Source organism: Calliphora vicina, chromosome 3 (genome assembly GCF_958450345.1).
Source record: "Calliphora vicina chromosome 3, idCalVici1.1, whole genome shotgun sequence".
NCBI lineage: Eukaryota > Metazoa > Arthropoda > Insecta > Diptera > Calliphoridae > Calliphora > Calliphora vicina.
The window spans coordinates 126,215,198-126,242,086 of NC_088782.1; the positions used below are offsets into that span (position 1 = coordinate 126,215,198).

General features: G+C 27.0%; 1 protein-coding gene across 3 annotated transcripts in view; it reads right to left on the reverse strand.

Annotated features, from left to right (window-relative positions):
* Positions 1-26,889, reverse strand: part of Rgl (Ral guanine nucleotide dissociation stimulator-like) — a 50,237-nt gene that overhangs the window by 20,368 nt on the left and 2,980 nt on the right. For 2 of the 3 annotated variants that reach the window (XM_065503612.1, XM_065503610.1), the window contains exon 1: positions 8,512-8,755. In XM_065503612.1, the coding sequence (XP_065359684.1) occupies positions 8,512-8,514 (3 nt within the window). In that variant the 5' untranslated portion in view covers positions 8,515-8,755. Of the gene's footprint in view, positions 1-8,511; positions 8,756-16,788; positions 16,956-26,889 lie in introns of those variants that run through there. The other variant, XM_065503611.1, reaches the window with a different exon arrangement.

Genomic DNA, 26,889 nt, shown 5'->3' on the forward strand with positions numbered 1-26,889 from the left:
AACTATTTTAGGATTTTAAAATTTTTTTAATTTCCATAATTACTATTTTTGATAATGCTTTTTTGTAAAAGTATTATTAAAAATTAAGTTTTTTTGGAAAAAAAAAAGTACTATTTGAACTTTTCAGAAAAGGTACTTTTTTAAAACGTATCTGATTGAAAATTTCTAAAAAAGTACTTTTTAATTTTTAGGGAATACTTTGTAAAATTTGTTTTTGAAAATGTAATTTTTAAATTTTTATTGAAATTATACATTTAATAAAAAAACAGTTTTGAACTTTTTGAAAATTTCTGGGGAAAGTATTTTTTTTGAAAGTTTCATAACATTTGTGGAAAAGCAATTTTTGTAAATTTTTCTTTTTGAAAATTTTATAAATTGTCTGGAATAGTACTTTTTTGTGAACTTTTAACTTTTTAACAATTCTGAAAATGTACTTTTTTTGAATATTATTAATATTTTTTTTTTTTGGAAAAGTACTTTTTTTAATGTTCTCATATTCAATTTTTTAAATGTGCTTTTTTGAAAAAGGTACTTTTTTAATTTTTCAGGAAAAGTACTTTTTTTAACAAACATACTTATGCACTTTTCAGGAAAAGTTGATTTCCATAAGACTTTTCAACTATTGTGGAAAAGTACTTTTTTGAAATTGTGCAATTTGAACTTTTCTAGAAAAGTACTTTTTTTACAAAAAGGAGTTTTTTTTCATTTTGAAATCTTTATAAATTTTAATAAAAAGCTCTTTTTGAAAAAATTATTTTTTTTTTCGAAATTTTTTTTTAAATAACTTTAGAAAAGTACTTTTTGATATTTTTTAACTTTTCTGGAAACGTATTTTTTTTTTTAAAAATTTTACTTTTCTGAAATTATCTGAAAAAATACTTTTTTAAAATTTTTTTCTGAACTTAAAAAGTTCTTTTTTGTTATTTCTAGAAAAATACTATTTTAAAAAGTACCAAAAAATATTTTTAGTATTTTTTTTGAAATGGTAGTTTTTAAACTTTTCTGCTACATTTTAACATTTTATGAATTGTTTACAACATTTCTAGATTTTAATTTTTTACAGGAAAAGTACTTTTTTAGACTTTTTTTAAACTATTTTTGAAAATGTTACATTTTTTGTACATTTACTAAGAAGTACTTTTTTGAATAGGGACTTTCTAAAAATTTCTGGAAAATTACTTTTTGAAAAAATATTTGAAATGCTCGAGAAAATTAGTTTTATTATTATTAGTACATTTATAAATTAATTTACATTTATAGAAAAATACTTTTTGAGATTTTTTTTAAAAATATTTTGAAAAAGTACTTTTCGAAGAGGGATTTTCTAAAAATTTCTGGAAAAGTACTTTTTTAGAAAAGGTACTTTTTGAAAAAAAAAAATTTAAATTAATTTTATTATACATTTTGAACATTTATAGAAAAAGTACTTTTTGTGACATTTTTTTATATATATTTTGAAAAATAACTATGGAAAAGTACTTTTTTGAATAAAAAAAATATTGATGCTCGGAAAAATTACTTTTATTAAATGGTATACATTTTGAACATTTATAGAAAGTTCTTTTTGAAAAAGTACTTTTTCGAAGAGGGATTTTCTAAAAATTTCTGGAAAAGTACTTTTTTAGAAAAGGTACTTTTTGAAAAAAAAAAAAATTAAATTCATTTTATTGTACATTTTGAACATTTATAGAAAAAGTACTTTTTGAGACATTTTTTTATATATATTTTGAAAAATAACTATGGAAAAGTACTTTTTTTAGAAAAGGTACTTTTTTGAATAAAAAAATTACTTTTATTAAATGGTATACATTTTGAACATTTATAGAAAGTTCTTTTTGAGACTTGTTTTATTTTGGGAAAAGGTACTTTTTTAAATACAAATTTTAAATGCTCCAGAAAATTAATTTTATTGAATGGTACATTTATAGAAAAGTACTTTCTGAGACTTGTTTTTAAATATTTTGAAAAACATCTTTTTTTAAATGTTAAATTTTACATACCCTAAAAAAGTACTTTTTCGAAAAGAAACTTTCTAATTATTTTGGGAAAAGTACTTTTTTTGGAAAAGGTACTTTTTGAAAAAAAACGTTTTTAACTGCTGGGGAAAATTACTTGTATTAAATGGTACATTTTGAATATTTATAGAAAAGTACTTTTTCGAAAAAGTACTTTTTGAGTATATTTTAGTACGTACATATTTAATATAGATTTATAAATTTTCTGGAAAAGTAGTTTTTTTTAAAAAAAAATATTTTAAAATTTTTTTTGGAAATGAAAAAGTACTTTTTGAAAAGGTACTTTTTTAAAAAAAAGTACTATTTTGATGAAAGTATTTTTTTTAAATTTTATGAAGTTTCTGAAGAAGTATACATCAAAACGGGGTCCCTTCGACTCTACTTGATTGTTCGCACGTAGTGAACTACCACGTAAACCATAATACATATTATCATTTTAGAAAATTATTATTTTTTTTTTTTTTAAAAAAAAGTACTTTTTAAAAAAATAAAAATTTACTGAAATTTTTTTTTTTTTTATACAAAATTCAAAGTTTTCCTGATAGTTTTATTATTATTTAAAAAAATTCTATAAAATGTATAAGAAAAAAATAAAAATTTGCAACAAATTATCTATTAAATGAAGAAAAAAAAATGCTGTGTTCCATTAAAATAATCTCTAAATCTAAATATACAAAAAAAAATCTAATACAATTCTAGTATTATAAAACAAAAGAGCAGCTTTTGTTTTCTTATCACAAAAATAAGTGTGTCCGGTATTTTATTTTTTTGGATTTTATACAATACAACTCAGTTAGAAACTAAACATTTATAATACGATTTTTTTTTTGAGTCCTAACACACATTTTCAAAATTTTGAAGAAAAAAATCTTGGTTAATTTTAACATAAAAATGGAATAATGTAAGCAATTGCATTGTTTTTGTAGTAATTCTATGTCAAATTCTACTTACAAACAAAGTCCAATTGAAATGCATTGACCCAAATTGAAATCAAGGCATATTTTAAGCATTTGATTATTATACACAAGTACAACAATAATAATAAACATACATAAATACAAAAAAAAACAAAGACGAAAATGAAAACAACAACACAGAAATCTAGGTATGTAAATAAATGTACAGAATCATAACAATTACAACAAAAAAAAGTACAAAACTAAATAACAAAAATGATTTTATGTAAAAGTACATACAAGTATTTATAACCATCATCATCATAATGATGATGATGATCATCATCAAGTACATGTCAAACAATGACAGAGTGAAGAGCTTGAAAATTGAGGGTTACAGAGAGGCAATGAATTATCAACAAAACGATTTTACAAAACTTTAGCAACAAAACACTTCTTCTTTCAATTTAACAGGGGTACGTTGTACTAGAAATTCCCAACATGTAAAAAAACAACAAAAAAATCATGACAAAACAATGACAAGCTAAATTATTGTAAAAATAATTAACCCGAAAACTATGCATGTAACTAAATAACAACTATGTACCTATAAATTGTTTATAAACGACTTGAAATAAATTAACATAACTCAACAAAGCAATACAAACAAACAAATGGTTTTAAAAATAAACTCTAAAATTTCAAGTTAATGAATGTCATTCCTCTTCAATGTGTAAGGAAGTGAGGGCTCAAAAAACAAACAACATTAATTGTTGATGATTATGCTACAATTTTAACAATTAAAAAACAGAAGCCCCTTTTACATACAAAAATAACAAGAATGATAAGAGAGCTTGTGTTAAATAACACATCATAAATTAAACACTCTATTTTTGTCCCCCTCCCCCATTATCTCGCACACAACAAATTATTATTACTTGTTTTTTATCATACACATCCGTTATTTGTGACATGAATTAAAGAGAGTGCAAAAACAAGAGCATCAAGAAAACACACAAAACCACCCAAACATATGCAGCATCTTTGGGGCTCTTTTTTTGTGTTGTATAAAAATGGAGCATCACATCCCAACAACAACAAAATGAAAACAATTTCTCTATAAAATTGTAAACAAATGTAGGTACATTTGTATGTATGTATGTAGCTGTTGTTGTGATGAACTGTGTCGTGAGCATGAGTGACTAAATGCAAAATAATATTATTATTGACTGACGACGACGACTGACCATTTAAAAAAGAACTACAACATTTTATGCATGTTCTTATTTAGAATTTGTGTATTATAAATGTGGGTATTTTTTCATACAACAATTATATGTATTTTTAAATGCAAATAAGCAAAAAAAAATATATAAAAATGAATCACATGTGAACCAAATTGTAGGGGGAGTACACACACATAACAAACAACACACCTCTCTAAATAATGTCATAAAGTTGCCAGTAGAATGAATCCAAGAGGGGACAAACAAAATTCCCCAATATTTACAAGGACTTTCGGAATAAATAGGAATCTTCGTTGTAAACTATCCTGCAAATCTATAATAAATGCTAGATTTTTTTGTTGTGGTCTTGCAAAATAATGCAATTATGCAAAGTTTGCAGGGATAGTTTTGCAACGAAAAGTGATTCCCTCTTATAAGATGTTAACAAAAAATCTACTAATTTTAATAAATTTTGAAGATTTGTAATAAAAAATCTCAAAAATCTGTACAAAATATCATATATTAATTAAAAAAGATGTACTTTCAATGTAAAAAACAAAAGTTTATTAGAATTTCCTTATAAAAATATTATTGTCTAAAAAACAAATTCCCCAAAATCGAAATCGATTTATTTTAATCCGGAATTTCATCGTATTAAACTTCAAATGAGTCCATAAGAAGTTAGTAAAATTCAACTAATTTCCACTAAGTCTGCTTCACAAAGTATACAGAGGCGTCAAATTTGACAGTTCAAAAACACTAAAATCAGCTTTTTTAGAAATTGTTTCGATAGAAATAGAAAACAAATTTGCGTTTTAATACAGACAGTGCGTTAAAACAAACAACTATATAAATAAGCACAAAATCACAAAGTATACAGAGGCGACACGACAAAAAAATATATTTGTCTCTTTCGCTCGAAATCCAGCGTTTGACATGCATGGAGTAATGATGAATCGTTTCAAAAGCTTTGGATAGGTTAAAGCTTTAAAGCTTGCGGAAAGCTTTCTCATACACAAGTTATCATTCCAAATTGAAACCACTGAGCCATGTGAGATGCCTATGGCTTCCACAATCTCTCGCAATTTCAATCGGCCAACAACATATGGAGAATTTTTTCAATTGTTTCAGGTTTAGAGACCTTAACTAGGCGTCCAGAATATTTGGCATCTTCCGTAATTGTACGGCCACAATGAAATTCAGTAAACCACTTTTCAACCTTTGAAATTGATGGTGCATAATTCCCGTAGTGTTTATCAAGCTTAGCCTTGGTTTGAGTGATGATTAATGAGCAAACGAAATTCACTTCTTTCCAATTTCTCCTCGAGTCACAAGGTAGTCTGCTATCAATGGCTGTCAAATACAAACTAAATGATGCAGCTTATTCAAATTTTGACAGGAGCAGTGTTGCTCTTTCAGTTAGGAGCTGGAAAATTCAAAAAGTCGCGGACTTATTAACCCATACTCCTAGTATATGCTTCTAAAACATTTGCTTTTGGCGATAGTTTGATTCCCCAAAAGTAGTGGGTTTTGTATGGTTTCATTTTTGTAATTACACGAGGAATTTTACAATTATCGTTTACTAATAGTTGGCCAATCGAAAGATATAGACATGATGTAGGATAATTTAAATTGATTGTTCCATTTTGTTGAGCATTAACATAGGGATGCCGTGTGGACCAAGATCTTTCAAGGGTTTAAAGTTGGAGAATTATAAGAAATTATTGTACATTGTCAATGACTTAGCTGATTGAGGCCTTTGTTATACCCTTCACCTTCGTGAGAAGGGTATATATAAGTTTGTCATTCCGTTTGTAATGTCTACATTTTTCATTTATATATAAATGAAATAGATAGCGGAGTCGATTAAGCCATGTCCGCCTGTCTGTCCGCCTGTCTGTCTGTCTGTCTGTCTGTCTGTCTGTCTGTCTGTCTGTCTGTCTGTCTGTCTGTCTGTCTGTCTGTCTGTCTGTCTGTCTGTCTGTCTGTCTGTCTGTCTGTCTGTCTGTCTGTCTGTCTGTCTGTCTGTCTGTCTGTCTGTCTGTCTGTCTGTCTGTCTGTCTGTCTGTCTGTCTGTCTGTCTGTCTGTCTGTCTGTCTGTCTGTCTGTCTGTCTGTCTGTCTGTCTGTCTGTCTGTCTGTCTGTCTGTCTGTCTGTCTGTCTGTCTGTCTGTCTGTCTGTCTGTCTGTCTGTCTGTCTGTCTGTCTGTCTGTCTGTCTGTCTGTCTGTCTGTCTGTCTGTCTGTCTGTCTGTCTGTCTGTCTGTCTGTCTGTCTGTCTGTCTGTCTGTATGTCTGTCTGTCTGTCTGTCTGTATGTATGTCTGTCTGTCTGTCTGTCTGTCTGTCTGTCTGTCTGTCTGTCTGTCTGTCTGTCTGTCTGTCTGTCTGTCTGTCTGTCTGTCTGTCTGTCTGTCTGTCTGTCTGTCTGTCTGTCTGTCTGTCTGTCTGTCTGTCTGTCTGTCTGTCTGTCTGTCTGTCTGTCTGTCTGTCTGTCTGTCTGTCTGTCTGTCTGTCTGTCTGTCTGTCTGTCTGTCTGTCTGTCTGTCTGTCTGTCTGTCTGTCTGTCTGTCTGTCTGTCTGTCTGTCTGTCTGTCTGCCTGTCTGTCTGTCTGTCTGTCTGTCTGTCTGTCTGTCTGTCTGTCTGTGTCTGTCTGTCTGTCTGTCTGTCTGTCTGTCTGTCTGTCTGTCTGTCTGTCTGTCTGTCTGTCTGTCTGTCTGTCTGTCTGTCTGTCTGTCTGTCTGTCTGTCTGTCTGTCTGTCTGTCTGTCTGTCTGTCTGTCTGTCTGTCTGTCTGTCTGTGTCTGTCTGTCTGTCTGTCTGTCTGTCTGTCTGTCTGTCTGTCTGTCTGTCTGTCTGTCTGTCTGTCTGTCTGTCTGTCTGTCTGTCTGTCTGTCTGTCTGTCTGTCTGTCTGTCTGTCTGTCTGTCTGTCTGTCTGTCTGTGTCTGTCTGTGTCTGTCTGTCTGTCTGTCTGTCTGTCTGTCTGTCTGTCTGTCTGTCTGTCTGTCTGTCTGTCTGTCTGTCTGTCTGTCTGTCTGTCTGTCTGTCTGTCTGTCTGTCTGTCTGTCTGTCTGTCTGTCTGTCTGTCTGTCTGTCTGTCTGTCTGTCTGTCTGTCTGTCTGTCTGTCTGTCTGTCTGTCTGTCTGTCTGTCTGTCTGTCTGTCTGTCTGTCTGTCTGTCTGTCTGTCTGTCTGTCTGTCTGTCTGTCTGTCTGTCTGTCTGTCCGTCTGTCCGTCTGTCTGTTGAAATCAATTTTCTGAAGACCCCAGATATCTTCGGGTTCCAAATCTTCAATAATTTTGTCAGACAGAGAAGTTTGCTATTTAAAATCAGCAAAATCGGTCCATAAATAACGGAGATATGAGCAAAAAACCGGGACAACCTCGATTTTTGACCTATTTTTGATCTATATCTGGATTACTAAGTCATTAATATAGACAATATGGATATCTAATGATAGATATTTCAAAGTCCATTGCAACTATGTAGATAAGGCTATAGTAAGTTGGACCTACAATGGGTCAAAATCGGGAAAAATATTTTTTGACCCGAATTTTTTTTTTCATCAAAAAATTTTTTTTGTTATAAATTTTTTTTCCAAAAAAAAATTTTTTTTAAAAAATTTGAAAAAAATTTTTTTTAAAAATTTGAAAAAAAAAATTTTTAAAAAATTTGAAAAAAACTTTTTTAAAAAAAATTAAAAAACAATATTGAAAAAAGAAAATTTGAAAAAAAAATATTTAAAAAAATTTATTTTAAAGTATAATTTGGTGAAGGGTATATACTTGTTTATATCTGGATTACTAAGTCATTAATATAGACAATATGGAAATCTAATGATAGATATTTCAAACAACTTTGCAACAACGTATATAACGCCATAGTAATTCAGACCTAGAATGAGTCAAAATCGGGAAAACTATTTTTTCTCACTAATAAAATTTTTGGGCGACTTTCCCCTTGTTTTTCCGTTTAAATATTTAAATTAATCTGGCAACACTAGGTAATTAATAGCGAAAAGTTAAAAATATTTTTTTTGCACAACAAAAACAATAAACACAAAACATAGGGGGAGAGAAAGAAAGAGAGGAAAATGGAAAAATAAAACGGCAGCCCTCATGTCATTTTTTTATGAAAATAAATAAATAAATAATAAAGAGACACGCAACTTCTTATTTGTGATTGTGACTAAATTGAATGAACATTATTATTATTATTAAACATTATTATTGTTAAATTCAACGTTGATGTTGTTGTTGTAGTTTTTGTTATTTACAAAACATACAAGTTATTTAAAGAATTATTTTGAATAGACGTAATTTAAACGGTTGGTCACACACTTTGAAATTGAGAAAAAAAAATTAACATTTTATTACCATTTGAGATCTTTGTTGTTGGGTCTGTAAAAACGATGACGTTTGCTGATGAAGATTGTGATGAGATTGTTGTTGCTGCTGTTGCTGCTGATAATTGGAGATTTTTGTTTCTAAATCATTTTTGGTTTTATTAAGAAAATCCACAAATTTCGTTTTAATGTTAGAGGTTGTAGAAGTAAATAAACAAGGTGAAGAGGAGAAGGAGATGGCTAAAGATGATGATGAAGAAGTAGCAGAAGTGAAAAGTAAAATTAGCCGTTTTGGTAAATGTATTCCTTTAAAGGAGTTGCTGGGTTGATGTTTCAAAAAAAAAATTCCAAGAATTTATTTATCGATTTTAAAAACAATTTGTTGTTGTTGGTTGGTTGGTTTAACTGCACTTTGTGGTAAATAAAACGTAATATCCTGGTTGTAGTAAATTCAGTGAACAATATTTGTTTAAATTTTGTTGCAAGTTTTGTGTGTGGCATGCAACAACCCTGTTGGCCAATTAGTTGCTACTTTTTTTTATTTTTTTTTTGTACGATTTGTGTAAAGGAGTGGTTGGTTGTCTGCTAGGTTTTTTCTTTCTTTTTTTTTGTTAAAGTAGCAAGGCGAGCCACTCACCAGAGTCACAGTCTTTATTATCAAATAGAAAAATGTTAGCAATGTTTAATAAATTCGTCACTGTTTTGTTATAATAGTTAGCGACTATGTGTGTTTTTTTTTTGCCTTTTTTTCTACTTAAGGGTTCGTTGCACTTTTGCTAGATATTTTCTTTAAATTATGTATGAGTATTAAATATTTCAAATTGGATTTGAATTACAAAACTAATCCAATTGCATAAAAATTGCTTTATTCCTTTTTTTAAATTCTTTTTAATTTAATTTCATTTATTTTTCTATTTTTTTTTTTTTGCTTAATTTTCTTTTAATTTTAATAATTTCAGCTTTATTTTTTTATTCACCACCGCAATATTAAACTAAACAAAATTCTATTTTATATTCGAAACTAAAAATTGTAGGTATTTCACACGCTCACCGCTGCCAACAAACTGCCAGAGTTGATGTTTCAACAAAAAAATTCCCCCAAAAAATATGTAGAAGCAAAAAATCCAATACGATTATTTCCTCTGCTTTAAAAATACATACTCATTTAATGAAAACAACAACTACAACAACACCAACACAGTTTCTTCAATTACCCTCTACTTGAAATTCATTATTCTCATTTAAATTGAGTTTTGTTCTATGTTTATTTCATTGTTGTTGTTCATTAATTCTAAGTGTGTGCGTACGTGTGCCTGCCTTCTCTTCATTAGAGTGTGCCGTTAGCTACATCTTGTTCTTCTTCATTGGGGTTGTTTTTTTCTTCTTGTTCTTGTTTCTCCTCATTTGTAGTTGTTGTTGTTCTCTGTTCTCTTGAAATCGCCCCCTTTTTCAGGTTTATTTATTTTGTTTGTGTTGGCTGTTTGTATTACTTTGTTTATGTTTTGCGCTGGTGGTGTTTTTTTTTGATTTTCTTTATTTTTGTTTTGCTCTAGTTCAAGTGAGGCAAAAACGTAAACGTTAAGTGAAATCACAAACGTTATTTTTAATTAGGAACATTTCAGTGCAATTGTGGGGCTACTTCGTAGAAAAGTTTCAGGAGTTTGAGTTTAAAAATCTCGCGAATTCTTCTTTAATTAAAACTTAGTAACAGAAAATTTCATTATTCACTAAAGTGTAGCTGTAGTACGGATAATTATGACTTTCACTTGAGGTTCTGAGCACTACTCCTTCCATACCAGTGATGTTTAGAATATTATCTACAACTCTCAACTCTTGCTCCGAATATCAGTTCTAAGTTAATGCTAAAAAAAAACTGGTTTGGAATATTGCAACGTTTTTTTTTTTATAATTTGTAAGATTTCAATGCAATTTTGTGGCTATTTCGAAGAAAAGTTTTGAGATGAGGTTATTAATCTCTAAATTCCACTCACGCAAATTGTTAAAAAATAAATTAAAACTTAGTAACAGAAAATTTCATTCCTCCCGAAATTCCGGGAATTTTCGCACAATTTCCCGGGATTTGGGAATTGAAAATTTTGCGGGATCATCTGTCCCGGGAATTCAGCAGCTCATAATAGATAGGGCCCATTTGCTCCCACCAAATACAGAGCATTAACATAGAGCCATGGATATTTCGATCTGTTGGCGATTCGGCTGGTTGGCGGGGCTTTACGATACGATCTCTTACGCTTCGGGTTATCGTAATGGATCCATTTTTCATCGCAAGTAATGATTCAATGCAAAAATGATTTTCTTTTATAATGTTCAAGCATCATTTCGGACATTCAAAATCGTGTAGCTGTAGTATGGATAATTATGACTTTCACTCGAGATTCTGAGCACAACTCCTTCTCTTCCAGTGAAGCTGAGAATATTATCTACAACTGGAAACTCTTGGTCCGAATATCAGCTCTTTGTTAATGCTGAAAAAACAGCTTTGGAATACCTTGAACTACTTCTAGGTCTACCAATTCCTCAATTAGTGATTTCCGATATCTGTTAATCCTTGAACGCTTTTGGTCCGGCCGATATATCTATGTTAATGCTGCAAAACACTTGGTACAATTGTTTTGGAATGCCTGTACGATTCATTTCTCAGCCTGAAATCAGGCAAATCAGTTTCAGAATCCATACTATTACCATCATCGAAAAAGCATTTCCCGCTAGCCACACATCAGCCTGTCTTTAAAAGCTCTCAGTTTGATAATTTTATAGATCATCAGAGGACATCAATAAAAAATTGAATGATGCCTAGATTTTTGCACGATCCATCACTCCATGCTGATAGACGAGTGATCGTCAAACGTTTAATTTCCATTGCATGATTAAAATGGTTCCCACAAGCAGGAATACTTTCAACAATGCTCATAAATATAACAACCTATAACAGTGAAAATAGCTTAATCCAAAACCAGCTTAAAGCAAATCAATAATTTAGGATCGTTAATACAATGTATTGAAAAAGGTAGGGATTAAAGATAAGTAAGGTTTCTAGGCAACGATTGATGGTTACCCCATCCTATCCTAGGTCCTAGGATCTGCTACAGCAGACCAATCATCTACTTAGCTGGAACCACAACCGTTTAACGAAACTGATACAAGGCGAAATAACAACGATACTCCAAGAACTAGGATAGTGCAATCTTACATGGGAAGACGGGAAAAACAACTGCAAAAAATCGTGTAGATGGTGAAGCCTTGTGGAAGCCATATGCTAGGACAGTGCAATCTTACATTGGAAGATGAGAAAACAACTACAAAAAAACGTTTAAGATGGAGATGCTTTTTGGAAGTCATATGCTCCCAAGAGGGTAAAGGAGAAACAAAAATACGATCTGTTGAATCTTCATAGGATACTCCAAGAACTAGAACAGTGCAATCTTACATGGAAAGACGGGAAAACAACTGCAAAAAATCGTCTAAGATGGAGATGATTTGTGGAAGTCATATGCTTCCAAGAGGGTAATGGAGAAACAAAAATACGATCTGTTGAAAATTCTTAGGTTTACTGAGTACCGTTGTAATTTTATACCAAAAACTATTTTAGTTTAAGTGCACAATTAAAACATGCAGTCAATCACAAGCATAATTCTCATGTAAAGATTGTTATTATACTCCTACACTTAAGATATGTTCGCTGTTAGAACTCAATATATCTAGCTAGACATCCAGTAGTCCCCCAAGATGTTCCATTGCTGTTGTATGCAGAAAATTGCACTGGTGTAATCAACAACATTTCCCAATATCTGGCCACCATTACAGAGTCTTTACAGCAACGTTAATTAAGATTATCAACTTTAAAATCGAAGGTACACTGTAAAATTCGAAAACTTTAGGAGTAGTCTTCTGCAGTCTTCCTTAATTTTTCCTCGCACGCTACCCACATAAACCAAAAGGCGTGAAAAACGAAACAACATCCTAAAAGCTCTTGATAGCTGCTTTTGGAACATGAACAAGGAGATGATAGTAGCGATATATAGTGCAATTGATCGCTCTCTTCTCAATTATTATGCCCTAGTATAAGGCGCGGATCCAGAGGGGGTGAAATAGGAAATCCCAAAAACCGAAAAGTTTTCATATAAAAAAAGGAATAAAAAGAAAAAGGAATAAAAAGAAAATGTAGGTGAAATAGGAAAGGTGAAATAGGAAATCCCCCCCTAAAACCGAAAAGTTTTCATATAAAAAAAGGAATAAAAAGAAAAATGTAGAATAAATTTTAATATAAATTTTAATAAACCCCCCCCCCCAAATGGTTGACCTGAATCCGCGCCTGCCTAGTATGGAACTCATTCCTCGGCGACATCGCTCTGAATAGCAATCGGAGTGGACCATCTTCAAGATGAGAATACTCCGTGTGTTGTTGAACAGACAGCTATTGGCTTATCTGCGTAGTTACCCAAACCATTTGATTTTGATGCAGGATTCCCTTCAGATCCAGATGGACTTCCGAAGCTTCTTCTTCTTTACAAATTGAACACATTTCCACTTAATATATTCCTCATTTTGGAAACCAAAAGGTGAGAAAACCGAAACAAAATCCTAAAAGCTCTTCGTAATAGTTTTGTAGCATGAACAAGGAGATGATAGCAGCTATATATAGTGCAATTGATCGCTCTTTTTTCAACTAGTATGTCCTAGTATGGAGCTCATTCCTCAGCGACATCATCGTAAACGGACGTGTGTGGATCATCTTCAAGGAAGGATTAGAATGTTCCGTGAGTTGTTGAACAGACAGCATCTTTTGTAGCATGAACAAGGAGATGATAGTAGTGATATATAGTGCATTGATCGCTCTCTTCTCAATTATTATGCCCTAGTATTAACTCATTCCTCAGCGACATCACTCTGAATCGTAATCGGATGTGTGTGCATCATCTTCAAGGAGAGATTACAATACTCCGTGTGTTGTTGTTGAACAGACAGTTTCTAATGGTGCGTTATCCTGCGTTTGATTCTAATGTAAGATCCCCATCATAACCGGATGGACTTTCGACGCTTCCGTAATGAAATCCAGGACGTCATACCGCTCTTCAACACATTCCTATTTAATATAGTATTCTTCGTTTCGGAAGACTTCGTAACTTTAGAATTGCAAATCTTCTTAATGTAGTGGGTATCACGTTTGTCAGCCTTTTAATCTCCTCAGTGAATAGAACTCTAATCGTGTACTAATTTTGAAGATGTACAAAACGATTGGTCAGATTCTGGTCATAAAAGTTGAGGAAACAGCATGAACAAGGAGATGATAGTAGCGATATATAGTGCAATTGATAGCTCTCTCTTAATTATATGCCCTAGTATGGACCTCATTCCTCAGCGACATCATTCTCAATCGTAATCGGACGTGTGTGGATCATCTTCAAGGAAAGATTATAATACTTCGTGTGTGTGTTTTCGAACAGACAGTTTCTAATGGATTATTATCTGCATGTTACCTCACATCCCTAATGAAATCCAGGACGTCATCCCACTCTTCATTACAACTTGAACACATTCCCACTTAATATATTCCTCATTTCGGAAGACCTTGTAGCCTTTAGAATTGTGAACAAGGACTATCAACTCAATATCACAATATCAAATGTAGTTGGTATCACGTTTGTCAGCCTTTTAATTTCCTTAGTTAAGATAACTCTAATTACGTTTATCAGCCTTATAATCTCCTCAGTGAATAGAATCCTAATCGTGTACTAATTTTGAAGATGTACAAAACGAGTCAAACTTTTCCCAAAAAAACAAATTTCCCCAGATGAATATTTTGAGAATTCCAGAAATTGCTCTAGGAATTGGATAGAAAAAACGTGAAAATTAAAAAATTATCTAAAAACTTTCCTTAAATCCAATGCAAAATAGGAATATTTACCAAAATGAAAATTTTCCGAGTTGGATATTTTGGGGATTCTAATAATTGTTTTAGGAATTTGTTAAAATAATGTGACACTGCATACTAGCATTTTAATTAGGTTATTTAGCCAAAAATATAATTTCCCCAGTTGGCTATTATGGAAATTTTGAAAATTATTTTAGGAATTTAAAAAAAAATAGATGAAATTTAATAATTTTCTTAATTTTTATATTAAATCCAATTTAAAATGGAAAATCTTGTTAAAAAGAAAATTTCCTAAGTTGGATTTTTTGCAAATTTTGTAAATTGTTTTAAAAATTTAATAATAATATTCAAAATTTAAGAGTATTTTCAAAACTTGTTAGTAATGTTACAAAAACCAAATTTTCCGATTGGATATTTTGGGAATTTTTTAAAAATGGTTTATTTTGAAAATTTTTTTAAATTGTTTTAGGAATTTATTTGAAAGTGTTAAAAAGAGGTTTAAATTTATGAATTTACTTTAAAGCCATTTAAAATAGAAAATTCTCCCAGAAAAGAAAATTTCCCGAGATGGATATTTTGGGAATTCTGGAAATCAATTTAGGAATTTATTTAAGATTTCCTAAATTTAAGAATTTTATCGACATTTTTCTAAGGGTTTTTTTTTACAATTTTTCATTATGATGAATCCAAAAAAAATTTTATTTCTAGAGATTGTCTTCTTTAATTTGATGGTCACTTTGTATCAAAATTGTGTAAAACCGTGATAAAACACAAATTTGAAAATACATTTTTATTAATTTTAATGCAATTTTTGCTTAAAATTCTTTTTACATCTTTTTTATTTTGTGTAAACTGTATTAAAAACAGTATAACTTCAAAAAAAGCTAAATTAAAAATATTATTGTCGTTAAAAAATCGCTTTAACGTTAACGATCACGTTTTTAGTAACATTTTCCATACTCTCTTCGCTGTATTCGTATTTTTATTTCATCAACATTGTTGTCTCTCATTATTCTCTACAACAGTGATGTTCAAAAATAAAAATGAAGATATTTGGTGAGAGAGCTACCCAGCAAACATAATGTCAAACACTTAAAATAATAACAAAATGAAGAAAGTTTAAATTTAGAATTTTTGTCAAATAAAACCAATTTATTAAATGAATATAATTTAAATTTTAAGGAAATGAAAGAATATACATTATACGGCCGAAATACTCGCAAATTTTTTATTTATTTTTAACTTTGTTTTTTTGTGTTCAATTGTAATTGAAACGCGTGTGTTTGCTATGCTTCATCCAAAAACCAACCAACAACAATGCTTATTGAATTTCTGAAAAAATGAGACATTTATTACGCTCTTTAAAAGAGCGTAACAAATGTGTTTAAATTTTTCAAACAATTGTTGTATGGCGTGAACATCGCTGCTCTACAAGAATGTTTGTTGTTGCTGTAAAAGTTGTTTACAATCTATTACAAATAAATCAAACAACTTTACGAAGAGCGAGAGTGAGAGGGAGAGTAATTAATATGTAAGGGAAAATGTATAGGTGAGTGTGTTTGAGTGTTTTGTTTTGTAAATCTCCCACGCTTTTAAAATAAAATAATCTAGTACAATTTAACGAACAATAACAACAACAACAATAAGAACTCGATTATTATGCAGTTTTTGTAAGTAATTACAATTACATTTGTTGTGTTGTTGCTTGTTGTTTTTTTGTTCAAATAATAATTACAGATTATTATTAGGGAAATAAGCAAATTAGTCATAGTCATAATATGAAATGATTTATACAATATTAATTAAAAATTTCCTGTACATATTAAGTTGCCAAATGCAAAATTAAGTAAAAATTAAATTTAAACCATAAATCCTAATACAAAAAAGGGGAAATGTTTTAAGCAAATTTTTTTGTTAGTGAATTTTGTATGAAACGAATTTTTTCCCAAAATAAATAAAGTTGTTGAAAAAAATCGCATACAAAACTCCATTAATATGAAATAAATTTAATAAAATTCTCACGTTTTAACATCTTTAAAGAGAAAATAAATTTTATTTTGTTATGTTTTGTGGTCTTTTTTAGTTTTCTAACAAAAAACTAGACTGGAAATCATTTTAAGACTTGTGTGTGAGTTGTTGGTTGTTATTTTTATTTTTATTATTATTTATTCGTTACGTTTCGTTTCATTTAAAAAAGGTTATAATGGCCATTAAAAATATTTTTTATATAAAATAACAAAGCAGCCAATTCAAAGCAAATAAGTAAAAAACCAAATAAATAGCTGTTGAACACACACAAAAAACTCACACGTTAGTGTTAATAAACGTATTAAAAATTTAAGCCAATTTAACAAATTTTCCTTGATTATCAAAATTAAAAATGTTAGGCTATTAATAACATGATTTTTCAAAACTTACCAAACTATCGGCAGCATTTTGCGACATTATTTCCTTGATTTCAAATTAAAATTTAATTTCAAATCCTGATAAATAATACAATTAAAATATATAAAACCAAACATTTTCGGGCTGCTTGAAAAAAAAAATCCACAAAATTGATATGTAAAACAAAAGTAATTTTTGAACTGAAATGAGAGAAAAAAAAATTATATAAAATTAATAATTATACACACAAAAGAAGCAAAATTATTCCTAGAAACAAAACAAAATGAACGTTTCCAAGATCTATGATAACAGGCTACGTGATTTTTAGGCCAAAATAAATAATTTTAAATTCTAAAGAAAAATAAAATTAAACATTAATAGGTATAAAAACTAAATGAAAAAGTAACCACTTTTAAAAACTTTAAAAAAACACTTTTAAAAGCAAAAAAATATGTTAAATTCAAAAAAGTAACCATTTATAAAAAAGTAACCAGTTTATAAATTTCAAAATATATTAAATTTTTCACTAAAAATTGTTTTGAAAAATCATAATAAAATAAAACTATTATGAAACACACAAAAAACATGAAATTTTAAGTGGTTACTCATCTCAAATGCAAAAGTAACCACTATTAAAAACTATCCACAACACAATTTAACCAAAAAATATGTTAAATTAAACAATAATAATAAATATGTAAAAAAAGTAACCATTTCTAAAAAAGTAACCACTTTAAAAATTTCAAAATATATTAAATTTTTCGCTAAAAATTGTTTTCAACAATCAATAATATTATGAAAACCACAAAAATATAAAATTTTAAGTGGTTACTCGTGGCAAATACTAAAGTAACCATATCAATTATTTCAAAATACATACGTAAATTTATCTAAAACAATCATTGTTGTGATTATAAAATAAATTCACTTTAAAAAATACAATATCATTAAAAATTAAAGTGGTTACTCGTCTCAAATATAAAAGTAACCACTTCAAATAAATCAAAATCTGTATATATATAATAAAATTTGTTTAAAATCAAATATAACTATCTTAAAATATATGAAAACATGATATTTTAAGTGGTTACTTGTCTCATATAAAAAAGTAACCACTTCAATTATTTCAAAATAAGTAAATTTTTCTCTAAAGAATAATCACAACAATCACTATAACATAAAGCTACTTTAAAAAACAGAAAATTGTTAAAAATTAAAGTGGTTACTTAACTCAAAAAGAAAAGTAACCACTTCAGATATAACATACATAATCTGTAAATTTGTTACTTCAAAGAATTTCAATATATTCATAATAAACTAAAACTATATTGAATACAAAAACATTGAATTTTAAGTGGTTACTCGTCTCATTTAAAAAAGTAACCACTTCAATTATTTCAAAATAAGAAAATTTTTCTCAAAAAAATCACAATAATAGAAAACAACTTTAAAAAATAGAAATTTGTTAAAAATTAAAGTGGTTACTTGACTCAACCACAAAAGTAACCACTTCACATAAATCAAATCTGCATATATGTATGTATACATATTGTATATAATACGATTTATTTAAAATAAAACTATCTTAAAACATACAAAAATCTGAAATTTTAATTGGTTACTCGTCTCAAATATAAAAGTAACCACTTCAATTATTTCAAAATATGTAAATTTTTTCTCAAAAATAATCACAATAAAACAAAACTAAGTTAAAAAACAGAAATTTGTTAAAAATTAAAGTGGTTACTCGTCTCAAATACAAAAGTAACCACTACAAATATATCAAAATTTGTAAATTTTTCGTTTAAAAAATTTCAGTATACTCATAATAAACTACGACTATCTTAAACAATAGAAAAAAATTTAATTTTAAGTGGTTACTCGTCTTAAATATAAAAGTAACCACTTCAAATATATCAAAATGTATAAAAAATGCTTATAAAATTATTTTTTTTATGGATTTTTTCTGGTTACTCAATAAAATTTTAAAAGTAATCGGTTACTCAATAATGAAATTCAACATTTTGTTTTCTAAAAGAACCACAAATCTTTAAATGCTAAAATCTAAATACTTTTTAAACGATTACTTAACATTAACGATGAAAGTAACCGGTTACTTTGGTTTTTATTAATTATTTTAAAGGAAAAAAACTTTAAAATTATGCAATTCGTATTCATATTATTCTAGAAATATAACAAAAAATATTGTTTTTATGGTTACTCAATATCTACAAAATACTAAAGAAAAATTATTTGTATACGGTTACTTAACTTTTTAGTAAAAAGTAACCGGTTACTTAGTTTTTATAATTATATTATAAGGAAAATAAATTTAAAAATCAATAAAATTTTGCATTTAGTGTTATTATTTTTTTAACAAAATTATAAAATAATGAATTTTTTGTATGGTTACTCAATATAATTTTTTAAGTAATCGATTACTAAGTTTGTTTAAAAACGAAATTGAGCATTTATTTATTTTCTAAAACAACCACTTATCTTAAAATTGTAAAGAAAAAATATTTGTATATGGTTACTTAACTTTTTATGAAAAAAGTAACCGGTTACTTAGTTTTATAATAATTATATTAAATGAAAAACAATATTATTATTAAATTATGCAATCATTGTTATTCATATTGTACAAAATTATAAAAATATGAATTTTTTGGGTGGTTACTCGATATCATTTTGAAAGTAATCGATTACTTAATTTGTTTAATATCAAAATTTCTCATTTATTTGTTTTCTAAAACAACCATTTATCTTAAAATTGTAAAGAGAAAATATTTTTATGCGGTTACTTAACTTTTTAGTAAAAAGTAACCGGTTACTTAGTTTTTATAATTATATTAAAGGATAACAAATTTAAAAATCCATAAAATTTTGCAGTTAGTGTTATTATTTTTTAACAAAATTATAAAATAATGAATTTTTTGTATGGTTACTCAATATAATTCATAAAGTATCGATTACTTAGTTTGTTTAATATAAAAATTTCTCATTTATTTGTTTTCTAAAACAACCATTTATCTTTAAATTGTAAAGAAAAAATATTTTTTATACGATTACTTAACTTTTTATTAAAAAGTAACCGGTTACTTAGTTTTTATAATAATTATATTAAATGAAAAACAATATTATTATTGAATTATGCAATTAGTGTTATTCATATTGTACAAAATTATAAAAATATGAATTTTTTGTATGGTTACTCAATATAATTTTTAAAGTAATCGATTACTCATGTTTTAAAACGAAATTCAGCATTTATTTATTTTCTAAAACAACCATTTATCTTCAAATTGTAAAGAAAAAATATTTTTTATACGGTTACTTAACTTTTTATGAAAAAGTAACCGGTTACTTAGTTTTTATAATAATTATATTAAATGAAAAACAATATTATTATTAAATTATGCAATTAGTGTTATTCATATTGTACAAAATTATAAAAATATTAATTTTTAGTGTGGTTACTCGATATCATTTTTAAAGTAATCGATTACTTAGTTTGTTTAATATCAAAATTTCTCATTTATTTGTTTTCTAAAACAACCATTTATCTAAAAATTGCAAAGAGAAAATATTTTTTATACGGTTACTAAACTTTTTATTAAAAAGTAACCGGTTATTTAGTTTTAATATATTTTATTAAAGGAAAATAAATTTAAAAATCAATAAAATTTTGTAGTTAGTGTTATTTTTTAACAAAATTATAATATAATGCATTTTTTGTATGGTTACTCAATATAATTTTTAAAGTAATCGATTACTCATTTTGTTTTAAAACGAAATTCAGCATTTATTTTCTAAAATAACCACTTATCTTCAAATTGTAAATATAAAATATTTTTTATACGGTTACTTAACTTTTTATGAAAAAAGTAACCGGTTACTTAGTTTTATAATAATTATATTAAATGAAAAACAATATTATTATTGAATTATGCAATTAGTGTTATTCATATTGTACAAAATTATAAAAATATTATTTTTTGTGTGGTTACTCGATATAATTTTTAAAGTAATCGATTACTCAGTTTGTTTAAAATCGAAATTCAACATTTATTTATTTTCTAACGGAACCACAAATCTTCAAATTGTAAATATAAAATATTTTTTATACGGTTACTTAACTTTTTAGTAAAAAGTAACCGGTTACTTAGAGTTTTTATAAAGTATATTAAAAAAACTTCATTATGATCATTATATAAATTGTTTGCCTTTGTTCCAGTGTAATTTTAAGTTTAAAACAAATGGTTACTCGAGTAACCATTTTTTAAATTTCAATATAAATGGTTACTTTTTGATATTTCTTAAAGAACAAAACATTTTTTACTCTCATGGCCATTAACAAAGATGTTAGATCTTTATCATATTCTTTTTGTAGAAGATAAACTTATGCTTTAACTATTAAACTTTAAAAATAAAACCAGTTTATTTTTGGTTTTGTAAAAAAAAGCATAAATTCCTGAACTGTTTGTGGTAGCATTTGAAATTCGTATTCATAAATATTTATATTTAAACAATGAAATGTAGAAAATAAAACAAACAGCAGCAACAAATGAAATGAACATACAAAAATTATAAAAGAGCAAACATAACAAATTCCGAAATTAAAAGCACCAACTAATATTTACAAACTAAAAAAATAAAATTTCATGCGGTAATTTTATTTATATATTTATGTATGTTTGGCAATTCATTTCATTATGGAGGAATACCTATATTTATGTTAAAATAAAAAATAGAAAAAAAACCTATAAATTCCAATTACAAATTCAAACTTTTGTAGTTTGAAAAAAAAAAATAAATAAAAAACAAATGAATGATGGTTGGTTTGGTATGTGCAATTTGACTAAAAATGTTGAATGCTGAATGTTGGGTACTTGTATGAAAACGACTGACTACGTTTACGAGTACTCGTAGTTGTCATAACAAAAAAAAAAAAAGAACAACAACAACAAATACTACAACTAAAAAGTAAATTATAGTGAAGTGAATTTTATTGTTATTGCTGCTGCTTGCTGTTTTGTTGTTTTAATATATTAATGACAGTATAAATGTCGGTTTGTCTTACAAACTGACATAGAGAAACTCAGTGACCGTCAAATGCGAAAATAATTTTGAAAAAATAAAATTACGGTACGCTTGAATGGTTGGTTGTTTCTTTACGTATTCTGTAAGTAACTATGTCTTACAATTGCTGTTGTTAATTTTACTTCAGTTTTTTTTTTATTAATTTATATAACAAAAAACAGAAAACAAATTAAGTGGCATAATAAATGCATCAAGAGGTTTGTTACAAATGAATTTTAATTGAAAATATCAAGTCAAAAGCAGTCCTCATCAAAAACAATCTAAATAGTTTTAATTTATTTGTTAAAGTGCAGGGAAAAAGGGTATTTATCTTATGATTACTTGATATTTTAACATAAAGTAACCATTAACTTAGGTTTCTTAAATAGTTTAATAACAAACTCTTACCTACATTCTATGCCAACTTAAAATTCTTTAAAAAAAAGTAATTTTAATATGGTTACTTATGATACCAGCGAAAAGTAACCGGTTATTTGTAATATGAATATCTAAATTTTATTATAATATACATTAATTAGCATAATATACAATAATTATATGATTACTAGTTGATTTTTTTTACAGTTACTCAACATATTTAAAAAAGTAACCGGTTACTTATGAAGTTTTATAAGGCAATCTTACAAATTGGCTTTTGTAAAACAATAAAAACTATTTAAATAACAAGAAAAAATTGTATTTCATTCGGTTACCCAACACTATAATTAAAAGTAACCGGTTACTTTGAAATTTTTTTTAAGAAATCTAGCAATTTTGCCTTCGTACAACAATAACAAATATTTAAATATTGAGAAATTTTGGTTTTTATTCGGTTACCTAACACTATAACAAAAAGTAACCGGTTACTTATAACATTATTATCGAAATTTTGGTAAACTTCCTCAATTAATACAATTATAGTATTAGTAGTTATAAAAAAGCATAACAATTTTAATTTTTTCTAAGTTTAGTCAATTTTAATTAAAAAGTAATCGGTTACTCTTGAAGTTTTCTACTGAAAGTTTTTGCTTAATTCAACGAATAAAAAGAAACTACAGCGATATCTAAATTTTAGTATAATATACATAAATTAATACAATTATATTATTACTAATTGATTTTTATACGGTTATTCAACATATATGAAAAAGTAACCGGTTACTTTTGATGATTTATAAGGAAATCTTACAGTTTTACTTTTGTACAACAATAACAAATATTTAAATATTGAGAAAAATTAGTTTTTATTCGGTTACCTAACACTATAACAAACAGTAACCGATTACTTATAACATTAATATCGAAATTTTGATAAACTACCTCAACTAATACAATTATAGTACTACTAGTCGTAAAATAAGCATACAAATTCTAAATTTTTCTATGGTTACTCAATATTTTTTAAAAAGTAATCGGTTACTCTTGATGTTTTTTTGCTGAAATATTTATTAAACGAATAAATAAACTAAATGCCAGTAAAAGGCAATAACAAATTTTTTAATATTGAGAAAATTTTGTTTTTTATTCGGTTACCTAACACTATAACAAAAAGTAATCGGTTACTTAAAAGTTTAATAACGAAATTTTGGTAAACTACCTCAACTAATACAATTATAGTATTACTAGTCATAAAAAGCTGGAAAATTCTAAATTTTTCTATTGTTACTCAATATTTTTTAAAAAGTAATCGGTTACTCTGATGTTTTTTGCTGAAATCTTACATGTTTGCTTTATTAAACGAATAAATAAACTAAATGCCAGTAAAAGGCAATAACAATTTTTTTAATATTGAGAAAATTTAGTTTTTTATTCGGTTACCTAACACTATTACAAAAAGTAACCGGTTACTTAAAAGTTTAATAACGAAATTTTGCTAAACTACCTTAACTAATACAATTATAGTATTACTAGTCATAAAGAAGCATATAAATTGTATATTTTTCTAAGGTTACTCAATTTTATTTAAAAAGTAATCGGTTACTCTTGTTGTTTTTTACTAAAATCTTACATTTTATCAAACGAATAAAAAGCAAATAATGCCAGTAAAAGACAATAACAAAATTGTAAATATTGAGAAAATTTTGTTTTTTATTCGGCTACCTAACACTATAACTAAAAGTAACCGGTTACTTATAAGTTAAATAATGAAATTTTGTAAAAATTTCCTCAACTTATACAAATTAGGTGTTACTTGTTTCAAAAATGCAAAATTTTTATAAGGTTACTAAATATAATTTAAAAAGTAATCGGTTACTCTTGAATTTTTCAACTTATATCTTACATTTTTGGTTTATTTAACGAATAAAAAGAAACTAAATGCCAGTAAACAATTTTATATGGCTAATTAGCTAAATAAAACATAAAAATTCAGAATTTGTCTACGGTTACTCCATATAATTTTAAAAGTAATCGGTTACTCAATTTGTTTAAAAACGAAATTCAACATTTATTTCTTTACTATAAGAGCAATAAATCTTCAAATACGAAAAAGGAAACATTTTCTAGACGGTTACTTTATACTAAAATAAAAAGTAACCGGTTACTTATATTTCATTTTAATTAAATTAAAGGAAAAAGCTTTACAATTATGCAACTAATGTTATTATTACTGTACTAAATTATAAAAATGTTAATTCCTTACGGTTACTCATTATAATTTTACAAGTAATCGGTTACTCAGTTTGTTTTAAATCAAAATTCAACATATATTTCTTTTCTAAAAGAACAAAAAATCTTCAAATACAAAAAAGGAAATATTTTTTACGTGGTTACTTAACATTATAAAAAAAAAGTAACCGGTTACTTATAATTTTTATTAATTATATTAAGGAAACAAACGTTAAAATTTTTACAATTATGCAGCTAATGTTCCAAAATTACAAAAAATATTTAATTTTTTACGGTTACTTTTAAAAAAAATCCATATAATTTGAAAAGTAATCGGTTACTCAGTTTGTTTTATACCAAAATTCAACTTTTATTTCTTCTCTAAAACAAATCATTAGATACTTAAAATAAATGATTTTTTTCTTGGTTACTTAACATTATTACAAAAAAAGTAACCGGTTACTTACAATTTGTATTCATTATATTAAAGAAAAAAGCAATGATTGTTAATATTATTACATTAAAATATAATAATATATGAATTTTTTTTACGGTTACTCAATATAATTGATGAAGTAATCGGTTACTCCAGTTGTTAATAATTATATTCAACATTTAGTTCTTCTCTAAAACAATAAAAAATCTTTAAATTATTAAAAGAAATTATTTTTTACTTGGTTACTTAACATTATAGAAAAAAGTAATCGGTTACTTACAATTTGTATTCATTATATTTTAGAAAAAATCTTTACAATTAATATAATTAAGCAATTGCTGTTATTATTCCATTAAAATATAAAAATATGAATTTTTTTATGGTTACTTAATATAGTTAAAAAAGTAACCGATTACTTTGGTTGTTAAATAAGGAAATTTTAAATTAAATGCAGTTAAAATAATTTTCATAATAATTTTTTTTACTATAACAAAAAGTAACCGATTACTTAGGTTTTCCAAATTTAGATTAAAAGATCAAAACGTTTCAATTAATATAATTATACAATTAATGTTAAAATGAATGTATTAAAATTAAAAAAAAAAATAAATTTTATATGGTTACTCAAAGAAATTTGAAAAGTAATCGGTTACTTAGGCTATTTAAGGACGAAATTTAAAAATTTTCTCTTAAAGAATAATATAACTTTAAAAATATGAAAAATTATTATTTTTAATATGGTTACTTGTTAAATTCAACAAAAGTAAGTGATTACTTAAGAGTTAATTATAAAACAGTTAAATATAATTTGGTTTAAGGCTACTCGAGTAACCGTTTCCCAAAGTACCAAAACTAGGTCATAAAAATACTAACTATAAAACTCAGCTTGAGAATTCTTTAAAGTTAATAGTTAAAAATTATGGTACAACTTCAAATGATACTTTACAGTACCTTGGTAAACTACATAGTAAACAATTGAAAAATGATTTGCAATTTAGCCTAGTCTCATTAGAAGTAGCTCTTTTTTTTTGGAAGTTCCCTCAAAACTAATAATAGCTGCCAACATTAGATTCTTTTATATTTTGAGTAGGGTCTCCTTTTAAATACCATGACTACCAATCTTACACCTCTTGTATTTGTTATGCGTTGCTGTTGTTGTTTCTATATTTACTTGTTTACCTGTCGAAGACATGATAAAATGCAGAAATATTTATTTAGTTTTTTTCTTCTTACATTTTTTTGATTGAATACGAACGAAATTTAAAGAAAACAACACAAACACAAAAGACAGGTACTAATTTTTTAATGTTTGCAAAAGAGTTTTTGAACACAAAACACACATAAAAGAGCGGGCGATCGAGGGGAAGGAAGCAGGCCATCAAAGACAGAATACAGAGCGTGGTGGTTGGTTTGAAACAATGTACGAACGAGTACAAGAGAATGTCTGGTGTAATTACCATGTTTTAATGTTTTATTAATGTTATAGTTAATTGTTATTTATAATGATAATTTCTTAATACAAAAAAAAGATGCGGAAATCTCAGAGTAAGTCTGTATTTTATTCATTTTATTCGAAAAGAAAAAAAAGCGAACATTTTTAAAATGATAAAATCTTTCAATATGAAAGAAATAGAGCATTAAATTGAAAATAGGTTTCGAAACGAAAATAATATATAAACCTTTATAAACTTGTGACCACTTTTTTGTTGGTGGTTGATTATTGCGTTCTTTTTTTTTTTTTGTTTTTAAATTTGAAATAATTTTAATTTACAAGATAATTTTGGTCTTGCGGTTTAATGGTCTAAAGAAAATGAGTAATGGTTCAAAAAAAATAAATTTATTTTAAATTATGAGCTGTTTTTTTATTTATTCAATTTCAAACTAATGAAAGTTTTAATAAATATAACATTTTTCAATGGTTACTCAACAAAAATTTTAAAATTAACCGGTTACTCCTATTGTTTTAAAACGATATATTTAATATTAACTTATCTAATACCATTTGAAAT